Genomic DNA, 12,937 nt, shown 5'->3' on the forward strand with positions numbered 1-12,937 from the left:
CCTTGGATGATTATAGCTGTCTTCATGATTCTTCAGCAAATGTTTTTACATTGAAGCTGCCTAAGGGCCTTTACAACACTTCAGAGCACAGCACTGTACAACTGTGACATGGCAGTGATTGCAAAACATGTCTGTGAAGACATTTGGTAATAAGGTACTCTGTGCTCCATCAACTTACAGAAATCACTATTAGCAACAGCAGACTAGACACAGAAATCCACTGCCACCACTTCTGTGCCAGAATAATCATGCAAAGACACTCCCTTTTGTTCTCACTGCTTGCCTCCAAGATTAGGTACATTGTTCTGGACTTGGAAAGGTGGAGGAGGTTTCCTTTTCCTCCAGCACAGCTGCAGTATCAGTTCAGGATCCAGATGAAAAATGATGGCATATACTAAATAAGACTTTTAAAAGTGACAGATGCTTTTCCAGATCCCCTGCAGGTTAAACAAAGCTTAGCAAGTTTTTTTTTCTTTTTTTCTTTATTTTGTTCTTAGCACTAAGAAGACAAATTAATGTTGTTATTATAATCCTACTCCCCCAGGCCTTCATATGTCTAAAATAAACTTGCAATGTCAATAAATCCCATAAAATCACATTAACAATGGAGTGTAAATGGCATCATTTTCTATTAGTGCAAACACATCAGAGAGCAATAACTTTATTCTGCATGTAATGTGCACAAATAAATAAATACATACACAGAGACACAAATGCAAAATCAGATTGTTAAATTTTATTCACCAGCAACCTTGCAGCATGAATATTTTGACTTATGCATCTAAAATTGACTTGCCACTTGTGCAGTAGGTGAAGTTCACTTAGAAGCAGAAAACACTCATGAAACCTGCACAACAGATGGGCCTCTCTTAACTCAGCTGCAGACAGGCACATTCTCCCAGGCTCAGCTCTCCCTAATTTCTGTTTCGGATATGATTCCAAGATTCCTTGCCACAACAATCTATGCAAAAGCAGTGACACAGAAACTTGGACAGGCTCTCAGAGAAACGTCTCAGCCTTCTGTCCCTCCTCTTCCTTTACTTTCTGGTTTGTATTTGGATTGCATTTCCTCAGAGAGAGTGCACTGTGTATCTTCCTTGTTGCCATAAGCAACTTCTAGACCCAGGAGCCTTTAGGTCCATCTCAAATGTCGTCATCATATGGGACTTTACCATGCTTGTCACCACTACCAGTACACATTCCAGAGGGCTAAAGTTCATTTTCACTGTCCTAGGAGAAGTCAGGGAGGAGCAGGGGCCACCCCACTGCCCTTGGTGAAAAGGAGGAATGACGTAAAATTGGGAACTAGGGAGAAGAGAAGCTCAAAACAGCTAAGGGAAGTCAGGAACTCCAGAAAGCACAGGGACAGATGAACTAAAAGTGAGTGGTTGGCCAAAAAAATGAGGACAAGGCAGGGAAGGGAGGGGGAGGAAAAACAGACAGACACTCACACTGCACAGAAAGCAGACCTGTAGCTAGAAAAAGGGAAAATCAGGTGTTGGGCAATGGAAAGAGACAAACACATTGGACAGGAATCTGGGAGATATATGGAAGAGCTGGTTAAGACAAGCAGAATGGGATAAAGAAATGGAGAGCTGGATAAAGTGCCTAGGGAAGCAGACCAAGCATGTGAGCAGACTTGGAGAGTGGGCAAAGGAGGGAAAGTGGGACTTAATGAGTAAGTTAAAAGCACTTGGGAGCATATTTTGCCTATTTTATTGTAACTACCTTTAAGGATGATGCAGGATGATAAAATAAAGCAGATTGCAAATTTATTTTTAGCTGAGGTTAGGAATGGGGCAAGGAATTAAAGGAAAGAACAACTTTCACAGCTAAGAAAGTGAACATTGCAGAGGGGGAGGGATTGACATTTTGTCCTGGCTTCTACCCCAGACTTCCTATGATGCAAATTAAGTAATTTAAATTTTAAGGGGTGGTCATTAATTCTAGGTTCTTCATTTTCTGGGGACCTGACTTGGAAGTCCTAAGGCTGATACACAAAAACGCTGAACACTCTCAGCTACAACCAAAGCTAAAAAAAAATCATGCCTTTTACTCAGTATCTAATACAAGTTACTCTGAAAAAAATGCAGTCCTTGCTGTCTCAGAGAGGGCATCCAAAATTAATTGATACTTTAGGTGTTAATTTTCCTGTGCTTCAGTGGAACAAGTTTGCTTCAATAATGAAACACAAAACTTCCTCTGGCTTGGGTGTTACTCAGCTTTTGGAAATGCTTATATACTCACTAACTTAGGAAATTATATGGGACACTTCTCAAGTTAAAATCCTGCTTCTAACAGGGTCTTCACAGTGACCTGCAAGCTTGCCTCCAAACACACCCTGACAAAGAACTGAAAACTGTTCATTAAATGAACACCCCTCTTTTCTGCACTGAGATATGAAAAGAGATTGTAAAGGAGAGTGCTGGGTCAGTTCATTATAAGTTCTATAACACTTATGGGCAACAGGGTAAAATGTAAAGGCATGCAGGCAAATTTGAATTTATTACTGCATACTCCATGTGAATTTAGTTATGCATACGTTCTTGTGTGTATTTTGAGTGTGTACATGTGTGTATGCACCTATGCTTGGGGAGTGTACTTCTACATACGTGTGCAAGAGAACTCTTAACTCTGCATGAATTAAAAGGGCTTCTTTTAATCTTCCAGTAGAAACTAACACACACCCAAAAAAATTAATCATGTCATTTTAGGTCTGAAGAACCTTTTAATCAAGCGTGAGATGAGATAAAAGCATAGATGTGCTGTAGCCACTTACAACATTAGAGAAAAGGCTATGATTGCCTCGCCCAGTTTCAAAGAAAACAGAAAATTTCTAAAGGAGATTTTAAAAAAAAATCCACACCAAAAAAACCTAAAGAAACAAACAAAAAACCTCAGGGTGCAGACCTCTTCAATTTCTAGTCCGTTGTCAAGCCAGGGGTCAAGGCAGATTCCCAGATGCCAGGATTTAGAATAAAATAACTGAAATTTGAAGATGGGAATGAAGTACAGCTGTGCTTACAAAGGTACAAACCAAATCAGGTATAAACCTCTCTCTTCTCCTTGAAATACAGAATAATCTGTATATTGTAGAGGTGCATAATCACATTGCTTGACTGCTCCTGAAAGCCAGGATTGCTCTTATCCCTCCACATTGTAAATCATATTCTAGGCTGGAGTCCTCTCCTTAGCATTTGTGATTTGACAACCTAACACATATCCCATTACTGCATATTCAAAAGCAAAATAACAAAAGTGAAAATTAAAAAAAAACTTTATGAAATTGTACAGAGAACACAGAGAAGTTAGCAGAATTTTATTACAGGCTCACCCACAAGAAAAACGTATTCCTGGATTAAAAATTATGGAAACTCAAACTCATCCCTGTTTTATGAAACCCACGTGTAGCATCCTCCTTTGGATGAAGTAATGTAGATGTTACACAGCATAAGAACATTCCAATGGGCCAGCATGGGATAATCTGCTTCCCATAAATCTCCTTTTGATGACACAGTGACTGACTAAAGTTGCAAAGTCTAATGAAATGTGGTATGCTTTCCAAATTCTTATTATTTCTGATGAGACTAGATTATCTCTTTTTTTGTAATCCATACACATTTCCTTTCTTTCTATGACAGACCTCGATGTGTGGTGAGGGCTGACCTAGCAATGCTTTCAGTGCATGCCTTTGGATGGCACAACAAACCCAATGTGAACCTAAAGCAAACCGATACAGTGTCACCTCAGCCCCTGCAGTCAGCTCACAAATCTCTGCTGCTCCAAGCAGCTCCTGTAAAAAGCAGTAGGGCAAATGACTGTCATTCCTGACAGGCTCTCTGTTACAGCTTGTTAGCCACGTGGTCAGTGATACTGAAGTCTCCACCGAGTCTATTAGCAAAGACTGATACAGCAACCTATTCGCAGCATGGAAGAGATCCATCCCAAAAGTCTAGAGGTGTCAGAGCACAATCAGTGGAGAAAAGGATGGAAACATTTTTAGCACCCAAAACCGGATGGAAAATGGAAGACTACATCAAGTAGTGTTAACTGAACCCTGAGATGGCACTAAAAGGTCCATATAGCAATCCAGTACCCATGTAAGATTTACTAAGACATGTCTTATTTCTTGCAATCAGTTTCTTGACATAAATATAAACTCAGTAAATCTCAGCAGCTTGTCATTCCTAATTTGCAAGGCTAATAATAACAAGGGGATTTTTAGTGAAGCATGAATTTTGTGAGCTCTCTAGTCTCAGCACATCTGTCCCTGCTCTCCTGCCAATCTAACCATTTTGGCAAAAGTAATACAGCACTGTCAAGAAAAAGGAACAGAGGAGGAGCATGTAAAGTTTCTGCACTTCGTTTCAGCAGCAGCAAGTTGAAGCAGAGACAAGCACAAATAGATGGGATGTTCAGACAGCCATGGCCATGGCTCCTGTAGTAAGGAGTTTGCTCAGTCTCAGCACATCAGCACCTTGAGGGGAATGGTGCCTGGGGAATGCACTGAGTCCTCATTAAGCTGCCAAAAACAGGCACAGAGTCACAGGGTCTCGTTCTTGCTTAGAATGTGATTTTATTGCCTCCTTCTGTCTGTCGCTCTAGGCAACTGCCTTCATCGCCTGCTTGTAAAACTGGGCCAGCTTGCTGGGGAGCAGCAAAGTAACACTCAGCTCCGAGTTACTATCTCACCAGATGATGTAACTCTACACAGGAATCTTCTAATTTCCACACAAAAGATGAGATGCTGGTCAATTTGCAGGCCCTTAAACCTTGATTTTTGACCTGATCTTAAAACTTTGCCTTCCCAACTCCTGCAAATAGTTACTGGTTTGGAATGAAGACAATAGCAAGGTTGCACATGCAGCCCCTAGCAGAACCAGGCTCTAAATACCTGAGGAGAACTGATGGGTATTTTAGGTATATACCACAGTGCCTGTATTTCAGTGCAAGGCAAAACACTTTACTTGAAAGATAAAAATAAAACTCCTCAACTGTTGTGGCCTTGTCACATACTTGGTATAGGTTTTTCCAAAAGTGCCAGCTACAGGTGTGCCTTCAAACAGAAGTACTGAGCCTGTCTCCACTGACAGCAGCAAGACTGAAATTGAACTACTACCAAGTGCTTTTGCACACTCCACAATATATATTGAAGTATTAGAAGACATATGAACAAGAACTTAAGTTTAGCTTGCAGACAGAATAAGTGTTGCTCACAGTTAAGTTTGCATCACAACACTACCTGTAGCATATCATTCAGGTTACTTCCCAAGCTCTTCAACATAGTAGAACTGATCTGTAATGCTCATTTTCAGACAACTTGACTCAGAAATCTGGTTTTAATTTGCAGACCCTTATCATGCTGGGTTTAAGCCAAACAACTTGGTGCATTTCTTACTGACCACGATGGATGTGAATCAGGACTATGGAACTGTTCTTCCTACCTTCAGTATCTTACCATTTCCTGCGGCACTACTCAAGAAATAAAGCATCACTCTATTTGAGTTACGGCAGGATCAGACCATCAGGAATAACTAGACTTCACTCATGTGTTTTACCAAGGAATGAATTCTGTAGCTCCATTTAAAAGTAACTCAACTTGGAGCAATCAAGCACAGAAGGATAACCAAGAAACGTTATGTTGAAAGGGAAAAAACATACACCAAGTGCATATGGGCAAAGATTCCTTGCTACTATGCAGATTTATTGTTTTTCAGGATCAAGCCATGTTTATATGAAGTGATTGCAGAATTATAGATCTGGTTTTACTATTTGACACACGGAGATTTCCTGCATTAACTTTAATGACAGACGCTGTAGATCTGCTGCAAGTACAATAAGGTCAGGGTGAAAGTTTGGAGATCATGCCAACAGGCAATGCTCTACCATCTTCCACAGGACAAGAACCTCTGCCCAGGCAGCTTCCACATAACTAATGTGGGGACTCAAATACCGATTTTAACAAATCACTTCTAAATTAACAATTTAAAAAACTTGTTATTCAATACGAAACAGGGTCATTTTGGTGTATGCTTATAACAAACAAAGAACCCTAGATACAATTTTAATTTTGTTTTACATAAAGTTTTTTGATACTGCTTTAATTTTCTGAATTAACAAAGTACATATTCCTAATTTGCGAAAAGCTACTAACTAATCTCCCAACTGAGTTCACCAAGAGTGCTTTCATACTGATAATGTCTCAGGTAAAGCAATAAATTAGTTTCTCTGTAGTCATTTCTTTATCCTCTCCATTTCAGCCTCACTGTACTTCATTCCCAGCATTTTATATTCACAGGTGCTAAAGCTTAGGACATTGAGCCCCAAACACAAACAGACTGAAGCTGGGCAGCAGAAGAGATTACCACTCTGAGGCATCTGTCCATTTCAGCTTTCACAGAGGTGGCAGCTACCGTGACAGGAAGCTGAGTCATGCATAAGGCAATCCAGTGTACGGATCAAAACAGTAATATAGATCAGCACAGGTTCTGAGCTGCGCCGTGGCAGCCTGCAAGCTGCACAGACCACCTGCTTCATATGCAACACAGCTCTGCCTGCTGCCACCAGCCCAGCACCAGCCAGGCAGCAAACAGACAGGGTGAACAGCTGGAACTGATACGCCTGGTCCCATTTCATTCAGCCTGCGTTCATGGAACAACATATTCAGTTAAAGCTGATGTTGTTGTCAATGCTGTCAAAGACAAAATTTCAAAAGAATTCAAATTATGCAAACTCAAGTTTTCAACTTAGTAAAGATGACTGCCAAAAAGTCTTAAAAAAACGACCGCATTATGGCTGGCATGGTAAAGGGGTAGATCAATGAGCCTCATCTTCCAAAGAAGCTGTCTGAGAAAATGATGATAACACTAAGGCAGCAGCAATATGAAGTGATAGTCTCTGCATCCTTATCAAGAGCTGCTTCCACAAACAAATTCCTACCTAAGAACTGCCTAGTAGTTTATGCAGCAGAAGCAAAGGAGATGGCCCAGCTGAGAGTCAGTCTCAGTAAAGTATGTAAGATGTAACTCAGCCCACACCATAAATCATTTCCTTTGTGCACTCATTAACTGTCTGCAGCCTCAAAGAGCTGCTTTTCATCTCTGTATTACAGAAATTACCTGTTCATGACACTAGCCAGAAAAAGGCACGCCTAAGCATATTGGCTACACAAAGGCTAAGGGAAGTGCAGACAAGACCAACAGTCTTGCAGGCAGTGACACATATGAAGCCTCATTTCCTAGGGAATTGCATCTCATGACTGTCAGATTTTTAAACCGAATTATAGCAAAGCTTCAGGCTTGTCTTAAACAGAGCATCAGAAAATCCAGAGAGAAGATAAATATGCATGTCTACCATGACAGGCTTCAAGTAAGATTAGCTCTTTATTGGACACTGCTGAATCCTACAGGATTAAAAGTGGGATTTTTACAGTTCCTGGACATTCAGTTCTCAACAATCCCACGACCCTTCCGCCCAATGCTGACATTTCAGCATTAATGGTTGAAATATATCCTGCATATTTTTTCCTTTTGGCACATAAGCACATTCTCCCCTGCCCAGCTATGTTCACAGAATTTAGAGGAATGTTCTCTCTTTGAGAACTAATATTTCAAAATATACCCTTCTGCTTCATTTGTTTGCAATCAGCCCAAAATTTATGGGGTGCAGAACTAACAAAGCAACAGCAAGCAAACAGCACCAAATTTACTCCCTTACACTCACATGCAAATACATACGGGATGCAATTCTACATAAGCCATATTTCTTTAAGAAATCAGGATTTTTTTAAACAAATCTGCTCATCAGTACTTAAGGAGCCCATCTGGCTGTCACCTTCGTTTCTGAAGCAGAGATGAGCAGTTTGCTTTCGCCTACTTTAGCAGCAGTGCCTCCGCGAAAGCCAGCTCAGGCTCCCCAGCTGCTGCCACAGCGGGCAACTCGTCCACCGGGGACCACGGCAGCGCAGGGGGGAACGCAGGCGGGTACAGGTCTTAAACACTGCGTTTAAAAACACAGTAAGACTGTTTCGTGTACATTGTACATTTTGTATTGTATATCTGGAAATAGACAAATCAGCTTTGTATCGGTTACAGCGCATGAAAAAGCGCATGGTATAAATATCACCCGCGTTAAAGACTTTTGTCGCCAGCCTTTCAAACACGGACAAACACCTGCAGAGTGTTTGACAAATCCCTCCGTCGAAGTCTCCATCCTCCCCCCTAGAAGGGATTCCCACGGCCAGCAAACCCACCAGCCTGTCGGCAGCCCCGCGCCCACCCCTCCCCTGCCCCCAGCCCCTCCTCTCCGCCGCGCTGCCATGTCCCTGCCTGCCCGCCCCTCCCGGGGAGGTTTCTAAACTCCGCGGCTCGCCCGGGGCCCGCTGGGGTTGGGGCCGCCGCTCGCTCCGCGCCGCCCTCCGGCGGGGACCGACCCGCCGCCCCCGCCCGCCCCCGCGCTCGGCGGAGCCGGGCCCGACCCCGCCGCCCTCCTGAATATTTCATCGGCGCTGCCCAACGGGATGCCCCGCCACTGACTGCTGCAAAGGGACCGCATCCCGCCGGCGGCGCGTCTCGCTGCTTCCTGTCTCTTTCATTCTTCAAACCGCAGCTTTTCATTTATTCCGATAAATAAATAACTGATTAAAAACAAAGGAAAGAAAAAAGCGGCAAGAGCATCTCTGCTTTGTATCTGAGCAGGTGGGACTCCTGTGCAGGAGATTACGGAACACGACGCAAGAAGGGCTCTGAACTCTTCCGAGTCCAAAGGATGAGCCGGCAGCAGTTTTCCTATAAAAATCCGATCCCGGGGCTGTGACACACTCGGAGGAGAGAAGGCGCCGTCAGCCTCACCGGAGGCGTCCCCGCTTTGGACACCGTAAACCCTCGCTGGCGGAGGGGGAACCAGAGCGACTCGCCGGCCAGACCGCGCTCCGGGCGCGCAGCCTCCCGCCGCTCTCCGTCTGTGCTGGCCGCGCCCGGCCGGGCGGCGCTGGGAGTCCGGCTGCCGCCGCCGCGCCCGGCACCGCTCCGCCGCAAACTTTTCTGCCCGCGCCCTCCTCGCCGCCGGCCGCCGCAAGGGAGCGGCGCGGGGGCGGCCGGCGCTTCGTCTCCTCGCTCCCGCCGCGCTCCGGCGCCGGGCGGCGGCCGCAGCCCCAGCCCCCGCCGCACCGCTGCCGCGGAGGCAGGCGGCGGCCCCGGGCAGCCCGAGGGTCCGCATGGCCGCTGCCCTTCAGCCGGCGGCGAGAGCTGCTGGCGCCGCCGCGGCGCTCCGGGGGCTGCTCTGAGCCGGCGGCTCGCCCTGCGGGATGTGGCCGGCCGGGGCGGGCGGCAGGCTGCCCTGCCCGCGGGACGCGGCGCTGCGGCGGGCGGCGTTCTCCGGCAACCTCTCCGCGCTGCCGTCCCACCTGGTGCCGAGCGGCAGGAGCGTCCGCGTCTTCATCAGCGCCAACCCCGAAGGTAACCGCGGCTGCCGCGCCCGCCCCGCAGCTCCCCCTGCCGCCCGCAGCGCCCGCGCCGCTCCCCGGCACCCCCGCTCCGGCGGCGGAGCCGGGACCCGCTCCTGCCCCTCTCCGTGAGGGCGCCGGGCCGCGCCGGGGCCGGGCGGTGCGGGGAGCGGTGCGAGGCGGCAGCGGGGTTGTGGGACGGGCTTTGCCGGGTGTGGGTGTACGAGCTCGGAGCGGGGTTTGGAGGCACCGGTGTAGGTCGCTCCTTAAGTTTTATGTGTGTAAATGACACGCCTGAAAGGCACCGGGGCGCGGGGCATCCTCTCATTTTTGCGCTGTCGGAGCTGCAGGGCACACGGGGATCTGAGGCAGGGAAACGGGCTGCCTTCTAGCGAAGGGGAGCTTTCAGGGGGGATGTTTTGAAGAGCTCTATTGGGGGGTCTGGTTAATAAGAGTTTCCGGTATATTTCACAGCGCAATGAAAGCAGGTCTTAGGCGGCTAAGGCTACAGCTAAGGTGATGCTTTGATCGCGGCTATACTCTGCTTCCAAGGAAGCAAGCCTTGAAACCTGCAGTTTTAGCTTAATAAAGTCGGGGTCGTTTACCCAGTATCTGAATTAATTAGGCATCCTGCTGTTTAAAGCCTATTTTTAAAATTACCCTTTGATTCGAGGAATTTGCATACATTCAGGAGGTGTCATTCCCACTTGTAAGATAGGAGTTGCTGAAGCATATTCCCACTTGAAGCACGGAAATAATAAATTAAGCGTTCACACTTGTGACGTTACTTGTCTGTAAAAAAATGAGCCCACTGTATTCACAATTATCTTTCACACCACCACCCACCACCTTCCCCCCAACACTTCTAATTCAACAATACTGTCGCCTTTTATGCAAACATCAGAGATCTGAAAATCATGCCTGAAATGACAAAATAGTTTGAACTTTGAAGTGAAAATTGTCTTGGCACAAATACTTACAGGAGTATGAGAAATAGTGCTCACAAGCAAAAAAAATTTGGCATAGTGCAGCTTTGAAGAACTCCTACACCTCCAGCACTTCTTAGTTTCTTTCAACACAAGGAAACTCTCTGGTCTCATATTCAACATCCCTGTTTGTGTAAAAAGATGACCTTCTTTAAGGAGGGCATGAAAATGTTTGCAGTTTATTGCTGCAATCCAGCCAAAGAGATATAAAAATAGTGATAATTGAAAAAATCTATTTGGATCTGAAAGAAAATTACTGGGGATTTTTAGAAAAACTGAAACTCTGGAAGAAAATTACTGTGGATCATTAGAAATGGATTTCTGCCAGCATTGCCTTAACTGGGGAGCTGCTGATGCCTCTGCATTTGATGTAAATGGCATTTAGGGTAGCTTGGTATGTTAGCTAGTTATTTGCTAAAATAGAAAACCCACTAAACTCATTCTGAAAGTTGAGATTTAAAGCCATATATATCCATTTCCAGGATTTTGCCCTGGAATTGTAATTTGAAAATATCAGCTTTAAAAAAATCCCAACACTGAAAGAAAACAATTAAAATGTTTTAGGATTGTTTACATTATCTTTCTTGTAGTCTCATATGGTCACAATGAATAACACTCTTCATGCCAAGTGTTTTATCTGTGACATTGTTCCTGCTTTTAAAATTATTTAAAATTTAAAAATTTCAGAGTGGCTACAGGTTTTGTTTATGAACATTTAAGGACTCTCACTGACAAGAAACAACATTACTAGTTATTGGTGATAGCACTGTTGTTGAAGTATCACTGTCTAAATGTGACTTTTGAAAAAAGAAACATGGGTAAACAAGAAATTAGCCTATAATGGGATTTAGACATCATCTAGTAAAGTACTTTGAAATAGAACTGTTGTTGGTAAAACATTTGAAAAAGTTCACTGTGCAAATATTCTGGATGAAAAGGTTGAAGTATTCCTACTCAGTAAATCTTTTAACACATTCAGCTGCAATTTATATTTGCATGACTAGGGCCTCTCTTGTTAATTTTCAGTGTATCTACAGTTTATACCCATTTGTCTTGATGCAGAGCATTCCTGAAAAGGGCAGTGAGCCCCCAGACTCAGAGGTAGACTTGAACTGTGGTGTCAGAGAAGCAAGCGTGTGCATTAATCCTGCTAGCAGTCACAAGAGTAATTTATCTACCACTGAAAGTGTACAAGCCTAAAATAAGTTTTCTTGAATTATATTTAGTAAGTGTGTAGGGGAGAACTCTGGTAATCAGTGTTTGGTCTGTTCTTTATAAACATACTTTAGTATGACTGAAATACATTATGTTTTTATTATGCAACTAAAAAAGTGGTTATTTGAAAATTTTCTTAACTAGAAGTCCCTGAAAAGAACAACTGGAGACAGTGAGCATGGGTAGTAGGAGCAAGATTGCTTCATTTTGCAGTTTTGTTTTCTAGAGGAAATCTTGTAGATAAATGAAACTGTATTTCCCTCTACTAGTTAGCAGCATTGTCTTGCTCAAGTTGTTGTTATCAATTAATCCATCTTCAAATCACTTAAAATGACCAGTTCTTTAGAAACATGGAAGTTGTTCTATTATTTGAGTACAAATAAATCTGTTTTCACATTTCAGTAGATATAAGCAATCAGCAATATTTTGAATATGTATTTAAATAGGCATTTTGGCTAAGAGAAGTTGAAGATTTTTATTGACTTTGGTTTTCTCAAGATATTTTCAGTATTTCAGAGTGATAAGAAAAGTAAGCCGTTTTTGCCTGGTTATAATGAGTGCTTTGCTGTTCCATGTAGCAATCTGTGCACTGTTAACTGCAAGTCAGTTAATGACAGTTTCTCTGCTGCTCAGTAGTGCCTGTGTAGATGCCTGCCATGAACATACAGTTCATGTGAAAAACAACAGGGATAAACTCCCATATGCTTCCTTTACATGGAACTGTGGTATCAGCCCTATATAGGTTCAGAACAGTCCAATGATTCTTGTCACTGCTTCAAACATAAAATCATTTGTGCTGCAAAGTTAGCTGTTTTGAGCTTGGTGGTGTAAGGAAATATTTTGAGCTCTCATGGAAACTGGTGCCTAAAATGGAGTTAGGAATTTGTCTTGAAAATTAAATCCAGTGAATTGAAACAGCAGTCAAAACTCTGAACACTTTAAATCCTATTGGTTCTTCTAAAAGTGGGAAAATCAGCTCTTTGCTAGTTTGACTCAAAGTCTTGTTATTGTTTCAATTAGTTAAGACATGGATAATTTTTTTTACTCTGATCTCTTGGAGTTTTAGTTGTGAACATGCCTTAGTAATCAGTAGAAACAAATGAATGCACTGACAAGGGATGTGTATAAAGCCAAGTCCTGCACACAGGTGGTTCCATTGCAGACAGGATGATAATACCTTTATATAGAACCTGAGTGTGTCCTGACACAGGTGGTGTTAGCCAGCCTGATCTCAAAGTGTAAGCAGGGTTGCACCTGGCACTTCACACGACAAGGATGATCCCCTTCCCCACCA

At 43.8% G+C, this 12,937-nt stretch overlaps 1 protein-coding gene across 1 annotated transcript in view; it reads left to right on the forward strand.

Annotated features, from left to right (window-relative positions):
* Positions 1 to 9,304: 9,304 nt before the first annotated feature.
* Positions 9,305 to 12,937, forward strand: part of NWD2 (NACHT and WD repeat domain containing 2) — a 51,314-nt gene continuing 47,681 nt past the window's right edge. The window contains exon 1 of the mRNA XM_064710255.1: positions 9,305 to 9,455. Within this exon, the coding sequence (XP_064566325.1) occupies positions 9,305 to 9,455 (151 nt within the window). The remainder of the gene's footprint in view (positions 9,456 to 12,937) is intronic.

This window comes from Zonotrichia leucophrys, chromosome 4 (assembly GCF_028769735.1).
Source record: "Zonotrichia leucophrys gambelii isolate GWCS_2022_RI chromosome 4, RI_Zleu_2.0, whole genome shotgun sequence".
Classification (NCBI taxonomy): Eukaryota; Metazoa; Chordata; class Aves; order Passeriformes; family Passerellidae; genus Zonotrichia; species Zonotrichia leucophrys.